The 23,639-nt window shown below is 35.1% G+C and overlaps 3 protein-coding genes across 4 annotated transcripts; all 3 read left to right on the plus strand.

Annotated features, from left to right (window-relative positions):
• The first annotated feature begins 2,714 nt into the window (after window positions 1-2,714).
• LOC129294494 (uncharacterized) lies at window positions 2,715-5,913 on the plus strand. 2 transcript variants are annotated; one of them, XM_054932921.1, is made up of 5 exons: window positions 2,715-3,254; window positions 3,442-3,515; window positions 4,611-4,743; window positions 4,890-5,171; window positions 5,461-5,913. In XM_054932921.1, exons 1-5 carry the CDS (start codon window positions 3,138-3,140, stop codon window positions 5,725-5,727), a joined length of 873 nt encoding a protein of 290 aa, XP_054788896.1. In that variant the 5' UTR covers window positions 2,715-3,137; the 3' UTR covers window positions 5,728-5,913. The 2 variants fall into 2 exon arrangements, with proteins under 2 accessions (XP_054788896.1, XP_054788897.1); XM_054932922.1 differs by having other exon boundaries at window positions 3,179-3,254; window positions 3,442-4,101.
• Window positions 5,914-8,307: 2,394 nt separating this feature from the next.
• On the plus strand, window positions 8,308-11,245 carry LOC129294223 (sugar transport protein 5-like). The gene is made up of 4 exons (XM_054932422.1): window positions 8,308-8,500; window positions 8,585-8,904; window positions 9,919-10,548; window positions 10,627-11,245. Exons 1-4 carry the CDS (start codon window positions 8,374-8,376, stop codon window positions 11,062-11,064), a joined length of 1,515 nt encoding a protein of 504 aa, XP_054788397.1. The 5' UTR covers window positions 8,308-8,373; the 3' UTR covers window positions 11,065-11,245.
• A 4,015-nt stretch (window positions 11,246-15,260) lies between these two features.
• Window positions 15,261-16,499, plus strand: LOC129294766 (uncharacterized). Its single transcript, XM_054933247.1, has 2 exons — window positions 15,261-15,670; window positions 15,786-16,499. Exons 1-2 carry the CDS (start codon window positions 15,452-15,454, stop codon window positions 16,230-16,232), a joined length of 666 nt encoding a protein of 221 aa, XP_054789222.1. The 5' UTR covers window positions 15,261-15,451; the 3' UTR covers window positions 16,233-16,499.
• Window positions 16,500-23,639: the final 7,140 nt, after the last annotated feature.

Below are 23,639 nucleotides of genomic sequence, written 5' to 3' on the forward strand. Positions count from 1 at the left end.
TAGCTCGTAAGGTAATAGGTAATGAAGTTGTTAATTTTTTTAGCAATGATTGGTTCTAGGAAGATGTGTTTGGTTGGATGGCTTGATAAAACTTCATCTTCCTTATCTCTCTTTGTGCTTGCTGAGTTAATGATTGATAATTTTTTTGTTTCTTTTAATTCTGGTACACAATGGAACAAAAAAAGCATTGATCAAGTTGCCATATTTTACTTTATTTTTGTTTTGTTGTTTTTGCACTGTTTTCCTTTTTTTGTGAGTTGTGTGTCACGTTGTATTATAAATTTTTTTTAGTGTTTTTTTTTTAACTTTGACTATTAATAGTTATAATATTTTTTGGTTATTAATAAAATTAATTTTTTTGGCAAAAAAAATCAATGATTGTCATTTATATTAAATAAATAGATTTTTTTGGCCAAATATTAGATAAATAGATTAGGTGGACCCAGTGCACTGTATAGGATTTAAGGATTTAAAAAATTAGTTGCATTATTTATCATCGAGTTAGATGATAGTTAAACAATCAATACACCATATCAAAAATCATTATGCTCGTGTACCAAAAAGAAAAAAGCTCGGACGTCATAAATAGTGAGTCTTATTTTAAACTTTCATACAACTGCACGCAACAGTTCCACTTATATAATTATCTTGTATCTGTTATTGTTGAGATAGATTTATTGACTCTAGTTTTTTTTTTTTTAAAAAATCGAGTAATTCTTACTTAAATAATTTGTTGATACAAACTCACGTGATATTTTAAATTGAAAGGGAACGGTTTTTGGTGTATGCAAATGTGAATAAATAAATATTGAATTGTGTGGTTATAAACTTTTTAAAAAATATTTCAACTTATAATCGATAAATAATATTTTAATTATTAATTTTAGATTGATATATAAGTAAAAATAAAACATGTAAAATTAAATTAAACAGTCGTTGATATGAAAAGAGAATAATACTCCCTCCGGTCCTATTTATAAGTCATTTCTACCAACCTCATCAATACCAATACAATAAAAGTACAAGGAATAAAAGTAAGTAAAATTCCAAACATGCCCCTATATAACAAATCTAAAAAGTAATGTTCTGTTACTTTTTCTCTCTCATAAAGGGTAATTTTGGAAATACCTCTCAAATATTACCTAAAAAGACGCACCGTGACTTATAAATGAGACCAAATACACCTTCTAAAATTGGACTTATAAATGGGACCGGAGGGAGTATGTCATTTGATTTTTTTTCCAATTTTTGAGCGGATGGCTTGGTTGGTATTTGAATAAATAACACCCTTTTCGAGGAAAAAAAATTAAGATTAAAAAAAATTCGAGGAAGAAGAAGTCACAAGTCACACGCAATTAGTAAAGGAGGTTTGGACTTTGCATATCTCACCGGAGACGTTGCGGAGGATTTTCATTTTTTAAAATATGATCAAAATAACCGAAAGGACAAGAGTGCCCTTTCAAAAACTGCAGCCACAATTAACTCCGCTCCGCTGTGTACTGTACACCATGAATACTTGAATACACACTTTAACACGATGCAAAATCTATAATGAGTAGCACCATCATCAAGTGATAAATAATATTCCCTCCAACCTAAATTATAAAATATTTTTAAGTAAAATTTTATATATTAATAAATTTTATTAAATATATTTAACAGCTTTATTTTTTTAAAATAAAAATATTAACTTTAAAAAATACCCTTCACTTAATAATCTTAAATCTATATCTAGTTAGTATTAAATATAGAGAGAAATAATAATATTAAAATAAGTCTATTTAATAAAATTTTAATCTTCTTAAAGTATTTTATATTTTAGGATGATAATTTTTTTAAAATATCTTATAATTTAAGAAGAAGGGACGATCATTTATCCAATAAAGTGTATAAAAATATAATTTTGTTTTTTAAATTGTTTGCTAAGGATGGACAACAGCATCCAGTTGCCTAAAAAAGAAAGAAGGAAAGGAGAGAAACAAAAGCCTTTTAGGAGCATGTTGGGGGGAAGATAATAATTTCACCCAACGCCCATTCGCTTCACGTGAAGTCCTGGGCGCTTTCTTTTTCTCCCTTTTGTTTGTGTTCCACCACTGTTTGATTCACTCCCTCAGAACAAGAATGGCACAATTCATGAATCATGCTTCAGCTCCATCCTCACTCTTTGGAGAAAGAATCTTCATTCCATGACATTTCCCGAACTCTCAAATTGCTTGTCCACCTTCTTCGCTTTTGTCACATGACCTCTACGAGATTCCAATGTGCTCTTACTAATTAAAGCTACATTATTAAATAAATATCTATGGAACCACGCAAATACCTCAAATATATAATCTAATCTAATTTATACATAAACCCCGGGGGCAAGGATGTAATTAAATGTGCTGGAGTCCATGTTTAACAATTCACATGTGGCAGAGGCACTTGCCAGCTGGTCATTTTAAAGCACTATATTTGCGTGATATGGAATTTAAATCATTGATCCTCTCAGTTGCTGGCTAACAAAGTGGGAACGTTTCTTGATTTTATATATATATATATATATATATGCATAAATCAGGAGCAATTTCAAAATTTAAATACACGAGAGAAACGAAAAGCAAAAAAGAGGAACGGTCATATTTTAAATATAAATGATAAGAGAGACGTGGTTGGTGGGAGCTTCGGTTTGTTCTATAAAAAAGAGGAAGGAAGAGTAGCTTCTACTTCTACTTCTACTGCACTCTCTACTCTCTCATTCCTTCCAATCCACTCCCTCTCGTTCAACCCAAAGCAACAAAAAAGCAAACTCTTCAAAAATAGCAAAAAAGTAAAGTAAAGCAAGAATCTTCGAGATCGGAAGGTCATCGTCGTCATTTCTCGCTTCCCCTCCTCTGGGCGTCTTGGTTTAGATAAGACTCTCACACGCCCAGAAGCCGGGCGACTCTCTCTTCTTATTCCTCTCATTTTTTCATTATTATGCTATTTTGTTTCAATTCCCTTCAAACATCACAGGCTTGGGCCTCAACAGACTGAAGACGCCGGAGTGAAGGGCAATCACTAATCTGCATTGGTCCTTTCCTTTGCTGTATCTTTGCTTGTCCGATTGTTGTTATCTTCAGAGTTTTCTCCCTTTTCGCCGGTGTTTGACAATAACAATGGAGAGGACCACTCCGGTGAGGAAGCCTCACAGTTCCACGGCAGATCTGCTTACTTGGTCCGAAACCCCGCCTTCTGACTCTCCGGCTCCCGGTTCCGCAGCTCGTTCTCACCAGGTGCCCGTTTTTCTCGTCTTACTCCGAAATCTGAATCTACTCTCTCTATTCATCACTGCGCTATTTTGCGCCTGTTCTTTACTTTCCCTTTTTGACTCATTATGGAGAGCTTTTATCATCTGGGCAATTGAGTAATTTTTTTTTTTTTTGGAATTTTGTCTGCCTGGTGTTGGGGATGCGATGTTAGCCGTCGGATGGGATCCGCAAGGTGGTGTTTGGAGGTCAGGTGACGGATGAAGAGGTGGAGAGCTTAAATAAACGGTGATATCTGCTTCTCCCTTCATATCTCATCTACTGTAAAATTTTACCTTTACTCTTGATTTTCAACTTTCTGGGTTCTGGCTATATATTCTCCCTTTTAAAAACTCCGACATCTTACCATGTACCTTGTGTTTGTTGAATTGACTATTTCGTTATGCAGCTGCAGAATTTCTTTTCCAGTTTGCTTCTATTCTATTGCCTGAAAAAGCTGTCTTTCTCATTCAATGTCCGGAGGGGTCAAATGGGCTGTATTAGTTGTTGGACTTGGATGAGTGGATCAAATGTTAAACCATCATCCTTCTTTAGTCTTCCCGCATATTCATCGGAATTCTATCTTTCAGCCTTTCTCATTCCCCTAAAATCATATTGCTTTAATCAATTTGAATGCTTGCAGATTTCACTTTTCACAAATTAAATGTCAAAATAAGATAGTACCGTCAACTGTTCGCCATTTTAAAGAACAGTGTAATGGCATTCGACAGATGTTGTGTTGTAGGTGATGCGAAAATAATTTGCTAAAGGAAGTTCAGAATGTTGCTCCAGAGTAATGTGATCAAAGTCAACGCAAACTGTATCTTGATTACCAGTAATGTTTGCTTATATTTGCAATAAACTGCAATGAGCTCTTAAATAACACAAGCAGATGATGTGATATGAAGTCAATATTTGTAATAGTTGTAAGATTTTTAGAACAGTTGAGATTTTTCAGTGTTTTATACAGCCACAAGCACCAGTTTTGAGAAATATCTCCCAAACTGCTTCTCAAAGCTTTTCTTGTGACTTTTATAAAAAATGTAGACCAAAGGCCATATCTTTCTCAAATGGGGATTTGTGTGGTTCGTATCAATGTTTATTTTTTTATTTTTACTTTTAGCGTGACGTGCTGCGTCTATATTTCCTTGACAGCAGCGCAACATGTTATTCTAAATGAGTAGCATGATGCAAGTGTGATATCAAATTTTACATCAGATAATATAATTATAATATCACGAATAAAAAATTAATTATTACAATCGTTTCTGTATAGTTAAGCCAATTTCTTTTGTGCCTTCTCTTGTGATGGCATCTAAAATATTTTGGCTATGAAATTTCCAGGAAACCTTGTTCTGAGTACAAAATGAAGGAGATAACAGGCAGTGGAATCTTTGCAGCCAATGGCGAAAATGATGAATCTGAATCTGGCAGTGCCAATCCTCCTCCAAACAAAACAGGAGTGCGCATGTACCAGGTATTATTTATTTTTCCTCTATAGTATATTATTATGTGGATTCTTTTTTTTTTTATTATTATTATATGATCATATGGATTTATTTATCTAGCATGTAGAAGTCTGTTATTTTGTTATTCTTATTGTTTACTGTTGAAAATTTGTAGCAAACAATTGCTGGAATCAGTCATATCTCCTTTAGTGAGGAGGAGAGTATTTCTCCCAAAAAGCCCATTACCTTGCCTGAGGTGGCCAAGCAGCGCGAGCTAAGTGGAACTCTGGAAAGTGAAGACGCGAAATTGAAGAAGCAGCTTTCTGATTCAAAGTTCAAAGAGCTCACTGGTCACGACATATTTGCTCCCCCTCCAGAAATTAAACCCCGACCCGTAACTCCTCGCATACTTGAGCTGAGAGGGAGCATCAACATGGGAGAATCTTCCCCCCAACAGGTATGCCTCACAATAAGTTGCTAGCTTGAAATTTGCATGTAAATGCTTTCCGAATTTTGATCTCTCCGTTTATAATGTTAAGAATGTTACGTATGTTTGTAATTATCACAAATCTCGAGACAAGCAAGCAAACTGAAGTTGACTCAGGTTTTGCTGCTGTAATTGTACACAATAACAATTAGAAATCTAGCACAACTTATGCGTGGCTGTGAAATCATAAGCTGTATCGTCCATCCATAGGGGGACGCCGTTTATAGCCAGTTTATATATAATATTCACGCGTTTACAGGTCGAGGGAGATGAGGGGACCAAGTCTAGTGAGGAACCAGTGAAAACAGCGAAAAAGATATATAACCAGAAATTTGCTGAGCTCTCAGGGAATGACATATTCAAGGGTGATGCGCCACCATCTTCTGCGGAGAAACCGCTTAGTGTTGCTAAACAGAGAGAGATGAGCGGCAGTAACATTTTTGCTGATGGGAAGGTAGAATCTAGAGACTACCTAGGAGGCGTGCGGAAGCCACCGGGCGGCGAGAGCAGCATTGCACTGGTATAACGCAGTAGGTCTAACTCAGTTATTTGTACACCGTCTGGTTTTGTTTAATAGTGGGGATGTGTTATGATTATATTATTTGACCGTGTCCTGGGTTTCGGGAAGTCATGTCTTAGGTTTCTTAACGTGTTGACCTAAAAGGACCAGCTACTAATTCTTGGGTGAATGTCCATAATCTTATGTTGTCGACTCCTCGGTGTCTGCTTTCAATGAAGTGATTTGGGTTGTGTTCCTGCTTTTAGCAAGTGATTACTTGCGTTGCGTTGTATCATCACTTTCCACCCTGGGATGCTCCAGAAACCTCGGAGCGTCGAAGGTAACGGGGGCTCAGACTGCCTTGCAAGCCTTTCACCTGTTACGGTTGGGCCAACCACCAACAGGAATCTGAGTGTTTTGAGGGATGGAGGGTATTGAAGGGAGGGCCCATGTCAAAAGCTGTCTAATTTGATTTGCGGCCTTTGGCGTGTTTGTTATCCGAAATATTATCTCGCCCATGTGGTGTGGTATTGCACTTCGACATTATTTGTACTGCTAGTCTGGGCTACTATAGCGTTCGAAGGGGCGCATATTAGTCAATAGGCCGGAAGTAACCTCCGAATTTTTTAACTATTTTTAAATTTAAATTTTAATTTTAATTTTAACTTGTATTTAAGCATGTGGGTGGATTGACCTTTTACCCCTCTCTAATTTCAGATTTTTTAAATCAGGTCCCTATGTCCGCGTGTGATATTTTATATTAAATATGAACGATTAGAATAGTGAGATGATATATAATTGATGGCATTGATATATTTTAACGGGAAGTAAATGTTTGTTGGCGCGGATCAAATAAATAATTCCGAGATTTCTGAAAATTTAATTAATGATGACGATATGAATGAAATTAGGCAGGTTGAAATGGATTTAATCAAGTTTTAGATTTAAATCGTGATTGTGGGGTCATGGCGGTCGGCGGAAACCTATCAGAATAGATCCAAGTAATAAATCGCTCGGACTTAATTGGTTATCAGAGCCGCAGACAACTTGCAACTTACAAGGACGAGTGGGTCGCAGGCTCGAATGGTCCAACGATGGTTTTTTTTTTTTTTTTTCAATGATCCAACGATGTTGTCGGTAAGTTCATTAAATAATACTATTCTGACTGATAAATCATTCATAAATTCTATATCTATAATAAATTTAAAAATCTCGTTCCCTGAGTGGTGTATAATTTAATTTATTGGAAACTAGATGGTAGATATTCAAGACCACCCGATGAATAAGGATAAGCATGTTAGAAGGTAAAAGCAACTTTCAATTAATGATTAGAGGGGTGGAGGATAACATAACAAATTGGTGTCTTATCTTCTCCTGAAAGAGTTTGAATTTGAACAACAAATTAAATACAAAAATTGGAATGTGCAATGTTGGAATGCAAAACCCGTTGTGAAATTAAGTTGACCTTCATTTTATATATACTGACATCCTCCAGGTCGGACCCGGTCTCCTGCCCATCGCTCACTCGCCATTATATCATTCTCGTCCTTTTCAAAGACCAAAATGAATGGAATGATAAGGCATTAAACCAACACGTGGTCCCCCTTTTCCTCACCGTTTTTTTAATCAAGTCCTTCATTTCATCCGACCGCCTCATCTGTAGTATTCAAGTTTCCCTTGCTACATATATTTACGATCTCAAAGTTTCCCTTGCTGCATATAGTAGTATGATTCAGCCATGTGCGTGTGTTATTTATTAACCCAACTCGGCAATTCTTTTGTTCCTACCCCCTTTAGAATTCGCAGGTTGTTATTCCCGATCAACTCTAGTTAATTAAATTCGATTCTCATCAATTCAATATGCCGACCCCTTCAACGATGCTCGGGATATTTTCCCACCCTCCCCTTTCCTTCCAAGTCGTTTATTTTTTAAATCTGCTCAAGCTCGTTTCATCATATATTTTGTCTTATCCTTCAAGTCAATGCTGTGCAATTTACATTCTTCCATCAATTTATCGTCTTTCAAAGGCTGCCCTCATTGTACGTTAGAAAATCGAACTAAAATAAGTACACAGGAATTCAAAGCTGCAAAATCGAGAGTCCAGCTAATACGCAGACCAAGTCCTTGGCAGAAATCTTCTTCATTTATTTGTTAGCCGGATACTCAATTTTATGTTTTTTTTTTTAAATTGCATTAACCATGTGTATCTTTTGCTTGTCCTTTATATAGAGAGAGAGACATACACACAGTTGTCCTTTATATAATCTCGCGAGGATAGCCAGTTAATTTGACTCCCAATTTTTATCTCAAGTCGTTAGAGGTTGGTTAATATAATCATTACCTCATACACTAAATAACAAACGAATTTAGTTCTAACTTTCAAAGACGAATTAGTAATTAGAATATGTCGCAGTCAGAGGAAACTTTCCAAACCATGCAATGATTTTATTAATAATATCAGTATGTAAGACAAGTCATTCCATCACTGACAGAAACCGGGAAACTTTATTTGGCCGTCATCTATTTAATGAAAAATAAAATAAAATTTTCCTGTGAAATAATAGTCTGTAATCTTATATATAAACACAGAAGAGTTATATATAAACGGAAATTGAGTTGCCAGTGGAGCCTGGTAGAGTTAGCGTCGTAATTAGAAACAGAGAAGTTCCAAAATGGCCGTCGGGGGCATGGCCGTCGAAACACCTGGCGTCGATGGCAGGATAACGCTCTCCGTCGTCATTACTTGCATCGTTGCCGCCTCCAGCGGACTCATTTTCGGATATGACATCGGGATTTCAGGTTCGAACCTCTCCTTTATGTATGCGAGATGTAATTTAGATTAGAAAACAAGGTAATTATGGTGGTGTTGATGTTGAAATTCAGGAGGGGTGACTACAATGCCGCCATTTCTGGAGAAATTCTTCCCAAAGATACTGAGGAAGATGATGAGCGCGGACATAAATATATACTGTGTGTACGACAGTCAGGTGCTAACGTTATTCACGTCTTCGCTCTACCTGGCCGGGCTAGCGTCTTCACTGGTAGCGAGCCGAGTGACGGCGGCATTTGGTCGGAGAAGCACCATGATCTTGGGTGGCTTCACTTTTCTTGTCGGCGGCGCCCTGAATGCAGGTTCTGAAAACATTGCCATGCTCATCTTGGGTCGCATCTTCCTGGGTATTGGTGTTGGCTTCACTAATCAGGTAACATACGCTCCTCCTGCCCTTTAACTGAATGACCTGTTAACTTGGGATTTTGATGCCACTCTCTTAATTAAGCCTCCATTGAAATATATAAACCATCCTATTACAGTAAAATGTTGTTAATGAAGACGTTGCAATTTTTTTCTTAAAATAATAGATGTCTTTAATCACAACTCACTCCCTCCTTAATAGCATCAGATCACGATCTGGTAGTTGATATATGTTTCTTAATTGAGGGGTCCAAATTCATTAATTAGTGATCAGCCAGACAGCCACTTGTATATTTTTCGAGTGCGAAATTAAGTAGCTATACATGGTGATTGAGTTATTCTTTTGTATTTGTAATTTCTAGCAAAATTTATGAGCAAAAGTAAACATTTTAAAATATAAATATATAGTAATATATTTGTTTTAAACATTATTATATCATGCGGATGAACTTGACTTTTTAAATTTCAAAGAATCTAATCATAATTTTCATTTAATATTTTATCTTCTTTTTCATTCATGAATCCAAGTTATTAATAGGAGGAGCATATGTAATAAATGCGCCAAGGTAATTCATTAAAAATAGGAACGCATGGCTCATCTCAAGATCTTTTACGCATGTATATATTATATCCTCTTGGTTTTAATTTATAACATAATTTTGGAGTGCCCTAAAATGTAAAATAATTTAATAAAAATAATATTTTATTAAATATATATTTTCAATATTATACCATTCTCTCCTCTTTATATTCAATCTCTTTAAACTTATTATATAAAAATTTTTTGTAAAAATTTATATTTTTATTTTAGAAAAATAAAATCATAAAGTGTATTATAAAAGAAAAATTGCTGTAGACCGAGACGGACGGACGGACGGAGAAAGTACTTCTCAATTTATACCTATGATATTGAATCAGGTAACGCCAAATTGTAAAGATATTTATAATTATAATTCATTCAATAATCTGTTGATTATTAATAAGAATAAAAAGAGTAAAAAGAGTTCCGCGATGGATGGAACAGGCCACTCCGGTATATTTGTCGGAGGTGGCGCCGGCCAAGTGGCGAGGGGCTTTTAACGCGGGGTTCCAATTCTTCTTGAGTCTGGGGGTGGTGGCGGCCGGCTGCATTAACTTTGCGACGTCCAAGCGCACTTGGGGCTGGCGACTTTCCCTTGGGCTCGCCATAGTGCCCGCCGCCGTCATGGCCCTCGGCGCCTTCTTCATATCAGACTCTCCCAGCAGCTTAGTTGAACGAAACAAGATAGACCAGGCCAGAAAAGCACTGCTCCGAGTTAGAGGCTCCGATACGGATGTTGAACCTGAGTTACAAGAACTCGTCAAGTGGTCCGAAGCTTCAAAAGTCATCAAGCAAGAGCCTTTTCTCTCCATTCTGCAGAGGCAGTATCGACCTCACCTGGTGATGGCCATTGCCATCCCCTTTTTCCAGCAGCTCACTGGCATCAACATCGTCGCATTCTATGCGCCTAACCTCTTCCAGTCTGTGGGTTTCGGAAATGATGCCGCTTTACTTTCCGCCATTATATTGGGAGTCGTCAACCTCGTCTCTGTCCTCGTCTCCACCGCCATTGTAGATCGGTTTGGTCGGCGAGTCCTGTTCATAGCAGGCGGCATTCAGATGTTTCTCTTTCAGGTACTTATGTGTTTATTTATAATTATTTTCTCATTCGCTCTACCATTTCACTAATTAGCATGACCTCGCACTGTGAAGATTGCGGTGGCCATTGTGCTGGCAAAAACGACTGGCACGCACGGGGCAGAGGAATTATCAAAGGGGAGCGCTATATTGGTGCTGGTGTTTCTGTGCCTGTACGCTATTGGTTTCGGCTGGTCCTGGGGACCTTTGACGTGGCTCATCCCCAGTGAAATATTCCCCTTACGGATAAGAACAACTGGGCAGAGCATAAGCATTGCCATCAACTTCTTGACCGTATTTATTTTGTCACAGACGTTCTTGACCATGCTGTGCCACTTCAAGTTCGGTGTTTTCTTATTCTACGGGGGTTGGATTTTCGTAATGACCGTCTTTATTATATTTTTCTTGCCCGAGACCAAAGGAATCCCTTTGGATTCCATGTATACAGTATGGGAGAATCACTGGTACTGGCGCCGCTTCGTTCCCGCCTCAGAAAGTAAGCCAACACCATAATATTGGTCACCATCTACATATAACGCCTTAGGTCTTGTGTTTATTTTTCATGTAATGTTACCATTAGATTTCTCTCTTCTTGTTTTGTGGCTCAGGTATTTATTTGTCTACAAGTTTTTACCTTAATAAACGTTATTTGTTTGGCACCAGAAATGAACTAGACATGTTGGTTTGTTGCCCAGAGGTGTATGCACTATGCAACCATGCTTATGTACACATACTAATTTGGGTTTGCAGTAATTAAAAAAAAAATCGGACTTACTGTTACTTCTATTTAATTAATCAATGAAATGTAATCGTGATTGACAAAACAACTTCCTAGATTCTCTTGTTCATCAGGAAAATCATTCAATGAGAACCATTCCGACCATTGATGTAGTAAAAAAAAAAAAAAATTCACCTACAAACTGAAGATAAAAGCGTCTGTGCATGTCTGAATTGAAGAAAATAAAGTAATTAACCATCAACCGTTTTTTTGGGGGTGTCACTATGCAAGGGCTATTTGGTTTGCATCAGGATCAACGAGATAGAGGAGAAGGATTTCAGAATATGGCTCATGAATTGATTCAAGGATCTAGATAAGCAATATGGAGAGAAAGATCGGAGGAGGAATTTGGTGATGGCTACTACAAATATAATATGGAAAGCTAGACACCAAATCAATACATTAGACCCCATGCATGGCAGCAATATCCAAGATATCAAATTTTAGATCTCGCCTCATAGATAATGAAGATTTTATATATATATATATGTATATATATGCTCCATGCATAAAAATTGTCAGGCTACATTACGCGAATATATTACAGATTCTCCCTTTCTCTACCTGCTTCCTCTAGTCTCTCCTTTGGAAAATTAAATACTGATATGTACAGGTTTTCACGGCGAGGTCCTAAGCTGAATATCAAGATATGTATGTGCAAATTAAAGTATTGTATTTATAATTTATAAATGTGAGTTAGAAAAATGAAAGGCACGCTCTGTCTGTTTGTCCTATAACGATACAGAGACCCTCCTAGAAGTCACTGATTTTGACCGGGTGAAAGGACCGAAGGATGCATATTATAGTTGTGCAGGAGTACGCCTGCGGAATTAGTTTGATCACTTTAATTCCATCACAGTGGCATGAATGAAACCCACAATTAAAGCACCAAGGGTCCTCCTCCTTCACTTCACAATAACTACTAAAATCTACACCACCAACCGGAGAGTGAATTCCTGCCCATCAACTCATGAACCTTGCCAGCCAAGCAATTCTGCACTCAAAATGAAAATGATGGGACCCTCCTTGCTCCTGTTCATTCATGACTATGAGCAAAATAGAAACCTATTCAGCGTTTATTCTTCATCAATCCAGTCTTTCTTTTCACTCTTTCATTGTTCCTGTTGATCTTCAAAATCCTGGTCCCTTTCTACTACGTACACATACTCTTATATATGTCATGATACCATGTTCTTTATATTACACGTCCTCGCTGGTTCCCTGGGGAAAGAAAACAAATCACGTACATATACACTTGATATTTAATTTTTTTATCCAACTGAATTGTTAAACAAATTGACATTTGATTTCTATATGATGTATGAGTTTCTGTAACATTAATACACTGAGATGCTCAAAAAGAGGATAAAATTCTAATCTATGATCTCTTTAGGAGTTTACGTTCTATTGAACTGTAAAAGACCCTTTGACTAGCCCCTCAGCAGCCGCCATTGATCTTCAACTTCAAACTGTCTTTCAAACCGCACTCGACTTTGCTCATATTAAAATTTACCGGGATTTCCAGTTCATTGAGAAGCCAGGAATCCTGCGGAAATTAAAACCGATGTCGTTCTTCACCTAAAAATAAAAACTGATGTCTTTGTCGTCGTCGTCGTCATTAAAACTGATATGTTTTGGTTTAACGATTAGGGCCCTATGATTAAATCTTGATCCGGAGGGTCACATTGGCATGGAGAAATGCAATGGTGGGCCTCGCATTTAAACTCAAACGTGATCGGTTGGGATTATAATCAGATTGTTGGCTCAATTAATTTTTAATTGATTGATTTTATTGGAGCAAGCTATTTAATAATCATAAAACGATGGGAATATTCTTCCTCTTTCTAATTTTAATAACGAGCGCACTTTGCTCGCAGAAGGCACTGCAACAATTATAATGCCCAATAGATATGCGCTATTGAATAATTAATATGCATGGACACACAGACAAGTACACTGCTATGAAATAATCATCAGAATAAGTTCACAAGACAAGACATTCACCCGTAACAATCAGGGTTAATAGATCATTTTTAATTTCACATACTTATTCCCAAAAAAAAGAAAAAAAACAACTTCTAAATGGAATCGCTCAAGAATCAGTTTGTGCAGAAAGTGGTAGGAGGACGTAGAACACAAACACTGCAAAGGGGCATCAATAAACCATACCGTCTTGAGGATTGATTGCATATATGTGTGTTCAGATAAATCTGTGAAGAAAGGCTCTATCTAATAGCATAGTACATATGGTCTGCAAAGGGGTGTTAATGTAAGGCAAGGTAGAGCATTAGATACGATCTGACAGTTTAATGTGTGGGAAGTAATTTGAAACTGGCAGAAAGAGAGGGCGACATAAATGAAGGGAAGGCGAGGTGGGTTGAGGGCATTTAACGGAAGAAACCTGCTGGTGAGAGTGACGAAGAAAGATGACCAAAATAGAGCAAGGTTGTTTTTAAGTTGGTCATCGTTGAAGCCTGCATTTAAGTGAATTCAAGGTGGTTTAATGAAGGCAGGTGGACTTACTCGAAGTCGAACTCTCCATCTCTCACTCACTGCCTTTAATGGCTTGGTAGTTGGCATCCTTTTTCTCTTCCGCTTGGATTTCTTCCCTTTCTTCCAACTTTTTCTGTCGATCGTTTTTGGCATCATTTTTCCCCTGTTTCTAGCCTACGTTCTCTTCTTGTCTTTCTGTCTTTAGTAGTCGATTAGTAATTCTCTACCACCCTTTGTTCACCTCGAACTCTTTTGGGTAAATTTTTTTTTTCTACGACTTAAGACATACGGAATATATGCGAAGGAGAAGCTAGATTCCTATGAAATTCGCCTTGTAGGGTGATTTATCTCTAAATTACAGGGAACAATCTACGAATTCCACCATACATCTCGTAGGGTGATTTTATCTCTAAACCACAATTAAATTAAATCTTGGTGTAGAATTGATACCATGATAAGACCCTAAACCCAAAGAGCCTTTTCTTTTTCGAGTTAGTGTATATATTAATATATGTAGATGATAGAAATGATTGTTTTATACAGTAAGATGGGTGAATTGTCGGACGTGGTTGTATATGACTGGTACAGATTGAAATATCAGTAGGAATTGGCTTTACAAATCGATGGTATTACAAACTAACTACAGGAGATTTAATTCCAAGCCTCACCTAGTTTCAACCATGCAAATTCAGTGGCATGAAACGGCTATCAGGTATCCATGGGCACGAAGAAATGCGGATGAGTGATTGTTTAAGAGATTTAATTCGGGAGAGAGAAGGAGCAATAAATTTGGGCTTATGTTTTTTGGTAACTCATAGGACTTGGTTGATTTGAATGGCTGAGGGTGTTGAAAGCCTTTAAAGCATAGTTCTGAAGTGTTTAGTACATGTATAGGTCACCCATGGGCGTGTTCGTTTTGTGGGTGAAGAGGGTGTTGAGAGCTTTAAAGATTTTAGTTTTTGGAGTGACCCAATTGGGGAAGTTGGAGTTATTATCCACATTAAAGAACCATTGGCATTCAAGGCCTTCCTTCAACTGTATACAGATCCCAATATTAATGACCCATGCCTTTCCCTCTCCTTCTTCCCTTCTCACCGCCTTTCTTAAGTACCATAACTCTTCAGCGGCTTGGCTTGGTTTGGCTCAGTCGGCTTCGTAGCACACAAGTATAGCATGCCATGCCCACTGCAAGCCATATTAATTTAGTGCCAATATTACAGTTACATAATATGCTACTGTTGGTTGTGCTAGATTCTTCGGATGGGCGTGGGCTGTGTGGCAACTTTAGAGTGAAAAAGGACAAGGGATTAGAAATACTATTAGACCAATGATGTTAGTTAGCAATTCACATCTAAGACTTTATAGGAGCAGGCTTTGGCCTTGGAGCTGTGTATTTATTAATTGAAGAGGAAGCCAAGTTGGAAAAGCACGTCATGCATAGGTAGGCAAGCAACTTCTATTTCCGCCTTCAAGTTTTGCCCTCCCATTGTAGACCATTTCTCCTTTTGCGGTTCAAACAGTGCTACCCCGTCCTCCCTATATAACCACCTCAAGCTTGTTGGATATTTGGACGCTGAGACACGCGCACAGAGGTGAAACCCCTCTCCCTCACTGAATTCAACCGAAGCAATGGTTTCCTTCCATACAACCCTGCCCGACGCTCCATCTCCTGCTGTTCCTGCAGATTTCGAAGCTTCTTCAAACAAGAGGAAGTGGGAAGAGCCACTTGCTAAAGAATTTCTCAGAGATCAAACCAAAGCAGGTAAAAGGAAATCCATCTTCGATATAGAGCTTCACCTTGAGACCCCTTTACCTTCTGATAAATGGCAACGATACCTCGGTGTTCAGGTACATATACGTTCATATGCTGTCAAACTGATGCAAAAGCTATATATATGTGTAGCCACACACATACATATGTATGGTGGTTCGAAGGAGTGTATAATCTTGTTTAATCATGCAGTCAGGGCAGATACATAACACGAAGATGAATAAGAAAGCAGCAGAGGACCGGAAGAGGAGCCCTGAGCCTGAACCACCATCTCCTGGGAACATGAGCTTGGACCTTGGACTGAACTTAACGTGTGAATCCCCGAGAAAAAAAGGAGGAGGCATTTATGATATAAATGAGAAGCAGAGTCGTAGTTCCTCTGGTGTTTTGAATGAACACGATCTGTATATTGAATCGAGCAGGGAGGATAAGAAGTGCTCGGGTGGGTTAACTGGTTCTCCGTCGTGGTTGTCATCGGAGGTAGATCACAAAGAGATGGTCGCGACGGTATGCATGCGGTGCCACATGTTGGTGATGCTATGCAAGTCATCACCTGCCTGCCCTAACTGCAAATTCATGCACCCTCCGGACCAAAACCCTTCAACGTTCTTGAAGAGGAGATGCAGCCTCTTGTGCTAGTCCATTAAGAAACGTGCAGATACTGTTTTAGACTTTTAGTTTTAGCGTCGTCTTTTATTTCCCTGGCGAATAGCTATGTTTGCGTATGTTAGGAAGTGTGCAAATTCCTAACAGCGTATGCTGCTGTAAGTTGAAATTAGTGGAGGTGAGGGGTTATTCTACATTTACCAAAATGTTGGCTTTTAAAATATGGGGTAACCTATGATGATATCAAGCTACTTCTAACGTATCTAACGATATATGAATTTTATCTAGAAGCTTTTTCGATGATCCAGGCTTTATCGGTATATGTTACGTTGTCGGGTGATAGTAAAATTTCGGCAAAGTGAAACTTGGCAACACCTGTTTGCCGTATCATACTCCACTTACAATCACGTTGTGAAAAAATAACTGGTTTCCTTTCTTGTGACGTTAAACGCCTGGTAGCCCTCAGAAGGGCCACTTCGAAAAATTTGCAGGGCAAAGAGTACTGATTTTCTTTGAATATCACATCACAGTCTTCATGTGTTAATGTGACAGTATTTAAGTGAAGGGAGTGCAGTGAAACAGGAGATTTCTTATATTTGCGCTTTCGTAGTAGGAGCATTACATCCATTCATTCATGCAGCGAGAGGCGAACTGTTGAGAAGTTTGAATTAACGGGGCATCGTCAGCAATGGCTGCAGAGAGCAGGGGGCAATGCTTCCGTGTGAAATGAGGTTAGCTATATGATGAGCAAGAGCAAGAGGAACGGTTCACGTCTCTCCCACCCGAATTAAAGGCTAGAAGTGAGAACATATTATATGATGACAGAAAGACCTGCACACATGCCAATCTCATTAGTTAGCTTACTTTTTTGGTGCGTTTCCGTCGCATTAATTAATTGCATTTTGGACGTTAATGTCTAGCCTCCCCTTCCTTTACTTTCAGTTCTCTATTAATTCAGAGGATAATGGGTGGCGATTGCAACTGCTAAACACATAAATCAATTAATTTTCGCATAATCCACCTTCAAAAAAAAAAAAAGGTAATTTTGATGGTAATACTAGCAGTGCCATACTGGTATGGGGTAACTGCAAAATACTTTCTGAACGTCGGAACTACCAAGTCAGTTGCATTTATGGAGTGCTTCATCGACTGAGGTGATTTGCCAATGCTATTGTTGGGGGAAAAATATTAATACTCCTAATAAATTCTCCTACCATGAAAATTCTTATAATTTTATTGAAATCATATACTCCTCCGTTTAGTATTATAACTTTTAATCGAATTTGATTTCAAATGATATAGTTGTTGTAGATAAAAAAAGAGATTAACTGTAAATTTCAGTTATGGTGGAGAATATTAAAATCAAAAAGTTTTCGTTTGGGTAAGAATAAAATAAAATATTTGCATTATAATTTTGATAAGAGGTCGGTTAGTAGTAATTTGAAAGTAAAATTGAGATATCAAATTATACCTCAGGTAAAAAAAATTAGATATTTAAGAATTATTATTCAACATGAAGAAAAAATTGATGGGTATATTATACATAGGATACCAGCTTGGTGATTTAATTGGAAACAGGTTAAATGAGTTATTTGCAATCAAATGGTACTTACTAAACTTAAAAAAAAGTTTTATTAAACTGTTATAAGACCAATTATGCTATATGGTAATGAATGTTGGACTTTGACAAGATAGCAATAGCATAAAGTTGAAGTAGTAAAGATAAGAATGTTAAAATAAACGTGCAGAAATACACTTTAAGATAAAATTTGAAATGAGAATATACAAAAAAAAATGGGCGTAGCATCTATTAAGAAAAAATGATAGAAAATTATTTAAGATGGTTTAGATATCTACAAAGAAGACCGCGAGAGGCATCTACGAGGAGATTGAAATAGATAATTTTGAGTCCTGTTTAGAGAGGTAGATAAAAGTCAAAGAGAACACTTATGGAAACTCTTGACTGATATTTTTTAGTTAACAATATTTCTAAAAGCTTGATAAATGATATAACACAATGATATTATGCAATCCACATAGCCGATCTCACGTGACAGGATAAGGCTTATTTTTGTGATTGTATGTAACATCCTAAAAGTCTAATTGCCTGTTAATTAAATCAATTAAGAATAATTAAGTGATAATTAGTGTGGTGTGTGGACAAAGAAGATTAACAAATATTTTGGATTGTATTTTTAGCTCTAAATGTGGGCCTAGGGCAAGGTCGGGTTACTTGAACCTTAAAATAGGAAAAAAATAAAGGAATGTAGCTTCGTGCCATATGCTGCAACGCATAGTCACAAAAATGCGAAGGAATCCTCTTTGTGCTGCATGACATGGCACCTGAGTGCCATAGTGTATGGACAAAATTTGACAATAATAAGTTGCGAAATCAAACAAAAAATAAAGGGAGAAAGAGGGAGATAGAGAGAAAGCGATGGAGAACACTTTAGGACTTTGCTATGGCTTGGTTTTGTGAAGATTTGAGAGCATTTTGGAGCATGCAACTCCTTAGGATAAGTTTCCTAAGCTCTATTCTCCATTTCTCTTCCATTTTTACATATTTTTGAGTTAGTGTTTATGTTAGGAAAATGATTCTTGGTCTATAAAAGCTATAGGTCTAAATCTATTAACTTAAATAGAGTTAATGAGAGTTATTTGAATTATCTAAACCTAAGATTTATGAGTTTATAAGTTTTGATAGTTGGAATGGCATTAATGCCCAGAAATTTAGAATAAATGAAGAAGTTAGAGTTTGTTAGGAATCACTAATGATGATTGGAAAGTTTAATGAAACTCATGAGAGCTAAAGTGAATTAATGAAATCAATGGCTAAGTCTAAATCAAGGTTATTAAACTCGCAAGTTTAAGTAAACTCGTGACAGAAATGTAAATTCATATCGCAAACTTGAATCATAAACTCGTAAGTGTGCAAGTTTACCTCTATTAATAAATAACCATTAAAATATGATTGTAATTTAAATATATTAAAAATATAAATTATTGAAATTAAACCCATTTACATTGCTAGATTATCATATATAAGACATTGAAGTTTTAAAATAAGGGAACTTATTTTTTATATTTTTATTTTCTTTTTTATTAATACTAGTTTTTGTATACAAAGTTTTTTTTCTTTGAATCAAGTCTTATAACTTTTGTAACTGAATTCTTCATAATATATATTTAACTCGCTCAACTTAAAAAAAATTGAAGAGCTTAATAAGTTTAACTAAGCTTATATTCAGTCTGAGTTTATAAATTAGTTAACACAATTTTGTAAGTTAAAAACATAAAATTGGTAAACTTAAAGGTAAATTTGCGAGTTTAATTGAGTTTATATCTATTCTGAGTTTATGAATGAGTTAACACAATTTTGTTAGCTAAAATTGTAAAAATGTTAAACTTATAGAATTAACTCGAAAGTTTGACAACTATGGTCTAAATGCTAGAAATGATAGCTTTGGATATTTTATATTGCAATCAGTATTACTCAAGTTTATATAAGTTAATTATAGTTTTTGGGAACTAATATATCCAATGGTCGGGAGTAAATTCAAGAGATTGATATTATGTAGTAATTAAAGTGTTGGAATAGGAAGTTTAGAGATTGCAAGCAATGATATTGATGATTATGGAATTGGTTAATTGTAAATTAATCATCACTGGCATCGAATTAAGCTTGAGGTCAAGTTTTGGAAGCATTTATTGAGAGGTAAATTTTTGACTATTTAAAAGTTTGAGGTAATAAGAGAAATATATCTTGTGTGATTGTGTGTTAATTGATTTAAATTCCTAAGTAATATTTTTATAAAGTACAGTTGAGGCTATGATGGTAAATTAAACAAAAATCACATGTTATGTTATGATAATGAGAACTTTATAATGATTAATTTATAAAGATAATTGCGATATGAGAATGAGAAAATGCGTAATGGTATATATGTATGGAGAAATGTGAATATGTGAAAGTATGTGTTGATATATTGGTGTGGATTTGTATATCATGCTCACGTGTTGTAGCCTGATGAATATCCATAAATGAGCTTGCCATTATGAGTTGTAAACATGTGGATGTGTGAGTATGAGCGAATGCATGATCACATTAGCGGGAGTTCGCCTAGAAAGAGGTGTAGAGATAAAATCCACATGATATTGGCTGTTTATTGTTGGAATCGAAAGCTGCAGCTACCTACTGTTGAAATCGAGAAACAGCCACTCTCCTACTGTTTGTCAAGGAACTATCTCATAATTTATTGAAAGACTAGAACCTAGCTATCTCAATCTATTTATCGAGGGGGCTAACTTAAGGTTTATGACACCTTAAGAATTCAGGAATAAGGGAAGTCATAGCTCGAGAGTGAGGGTAGTGACCTTGGCTAGGTTGCTTTTCACAATTAGTGAGCTTAGATAGTCTAATCATATAGATAAAGCCTTATTTGATTAATAGCTCATGGTTTTAGTTGAAAGGTATAAGGAGGATATAAGGTTGGTTTGATTATGTATATTATTCAACGTGTCACATGGTTATTAAGTTTGTAGTAAGTTGTAATATTTAAGTTGACTATTATAACATGGTTGTTAGTATTGGAATAATATGCTTTGTGATTTGAATTGCAAAAATATGAGATTATGATGAATTATACGAAATGACATATGATATTTTGTGAAGCTGTACGATATGTGATTATATGCCTCATACATTATTTGTTTTAAAAATGTCGATTAATGTGTAATTGCATAGGGTACAGAAACCTTAATTATTGAGTGATTATGCTCACTTTTCTTCTTTAACATTTTACAGGTTCTAGCTCAGAACAAGAAAAAGGAAAAGCATATGAGGCATAGAACCACGTGTTCCTATAATAGGCCTCACTTTGGTTTGTTTATGTGTAATGTAATATTAATATTGCTAACTAAAATTTCATGTTTTGAGTTCATGCATTTACTTACATCAAATACTTGTTGAGTTGATATTTGTATTCTAGGCCCTTAATATTGTGTAATATGAAATAATGATATTGATAGGGTAAAATTATTGGTGCAAGTAGGGTATAAGAGATGGGTATGAATGTGAATATATGAAAAGGGATTTATTATGACATATATGCTATGTTGAACCTCCCTTGTCTGTTTGATATTAAGGGGTTAAAGGCTCAAAATGATATATTGGAGTTATTTTATGCATTTGGTGTGTTATACAAGTAGTTTTGGATCCATTGAATGTGTTTGGGTATTGGTTGTAGCTTTTAGCATAAGAGTTGAGTTGTGGACACCCTGTGTATTGTGAAAAGTGTGAAAATAAATTTGGGTTTTCAATTCTTTTGTGTGAAATTATTTGGGAGTAGCACTCGTGCCACTAGCTATTGCATGACAATAATTTTCTATAAACACCTATTTTTCCTCAATTGGATGTCAGATGAAGAAATGGACATACCAGGAGTTGGTTCCATTATTGTTAATTTTGTATAGCATGTCATAGCACATGGTGCCTATGCTGTGGCACGTTACATAGAGAGGAGCATGACGCAACGTATGTAAGCCATGCCATGATGCCTGCCCCTGTTTTATATTGTCTAGATTTTCTAAATTTTTTTGTAATGCTTTTGATGTAAAATGTTATCTCATGCTTTCATAGTTATTTTAATCTCTATTTTAGATCAACTGTTATCCTTAGAAATAATCTTTGAATGGTTGAAAAACTTGGAATCTCAGTTTATGAAGGAATACCATTTGAATTCAATAGTGTTTTGAGAATGATTAAGGGTAGGAAAGGTCATTGGGGTTAATGTTATGATTACCCAGGAGTTTTAAATATATTGATTAGTAGGGAGACTTTACAATGTACCTTTATGAGAAATATTTGGGTAGACCGAGTACACCATATCATTTGTAACCTGTCTAATTTAAATGTTCTGAGTAATCTAAATAAAATCTTGTGTGACACTTTTTAAATTGATTTTATTTCTATTATAGAATGCATATTTGATTTTTTACATTTTCTTTCTCTACTATTATTAATATTATAATGAATTTATATTCAATGTAATTTAAATGTCATGTTTTTACTGGATAGACTATAAATGACGTGGTGCACCTGATCTACCTAAATATTTCTCTACTTTTATTTGATAGGACGTTTCAATTAAAAAACTTATTAATTATATGCTTTAGTTAATGGTATTTTTAAAAAAATCTCATTAATTATTTTTAAAATATTTTATATTTTTGAATGGAAGTAATAAACTTTACCTTTATTGCTTTTAGTCCTTAGTCTCATTCGAAGAGAAATTAAGGGTACTTTATACGTGTTTGCATTTAGCGATCATTAGGCATGATAAGTACCATGTGCCTACCAGCCTAAAGATAATCAGGGCCTTCTAATTTATCTCAAAATGATATCTGTCATTCATTTTAAATTAATTTGTATGTATTTTTAAAACTGTATTTATTAAAATTAAAATTATAAAAAATTTAATATTAAGTTTAGATTAGTATTACTCATCATCCTTAACAAGACTAAGACTGTTCAAACTTAAAGCTTTTTATTTTTATTTTTATCAAATGTAAAATTGTTAATAAGCATGTTCGTCATTAATCTAGCTAGTACAAATTTAGTTTAGATTGACTATTTTAATATTAAAATATTTTAATTTTATAAATTTACTATTTAAATATATTCTGAACAGTATAAATATAATATAAGTGATCTAATTTAACACTAAAATTTTATAATTTTTATAAATTAATTATTTAGATATATTTTGGATAATATAGATTTAATGTCACTTTTGTTATAAATTTTTATTTTAAAAAATAGAGTATTAAAAATTAATTTAAAATAAATGACATATATCATTTTAAGATAAAGTGGAGGATCCAATCAACTTTTGAGCCGACGAGCATAGATTGCTATCGCTATTTTATACAATTTTTTTTAATAAAAAGATGAACTATTAATTAATTATTTCCTTTTAATCTTAATCTTTCACGATTTTCCATGAATAAGGTAAAAATTACATATAAAAGAAAAATAATTTTAAAACAATGTATTTAATAAAAATAAATTTAAAAATTTAAAAAAAAATATAATTTTAAATTTCTATACTTTATTCATATTTTATTATTAATTTTTGTATTTTTTTGATATTTTTAATTTTTATAATTTTATTTTTTATTGTTTTAAGAAATTTTGAATTTGAAGGAATTTAAAATAATAAAAAATAAAAATAAAAATTAAAAATATTAAAAAAAGTATAAAAATTAATAACAAAACACGGGCAAAGTAAATACACATAAAATTATGTTTTTTAGTTTAAAATAATGAGTTAAAAAAAGTTAAAGAGCACATATCCGAAACTTTTTTCAATTTCTGTCGAAATTATGTAAATATGTTTTTATTATAAACAAAATATAAAATTTTCCCAGACAAATAATTAA

This window comes from Prosopis cineraria, unplaced genomic scaffold (genome assembly GCF_029017545.1).
Source record: "Prosopis cineraria cultivar Desert tree isolate PC_DT_omini unplaced genomic scaffold, ASM2901754v1 PC15, whole genome shotgun sequence".
Classification (NCBI taxonomy): Eukaryota; Viridiplantae; Streptophyta; class Magnoliopsida; order Fabales; family Fabaceae; genus Prosopis; species Prosopis cineraria.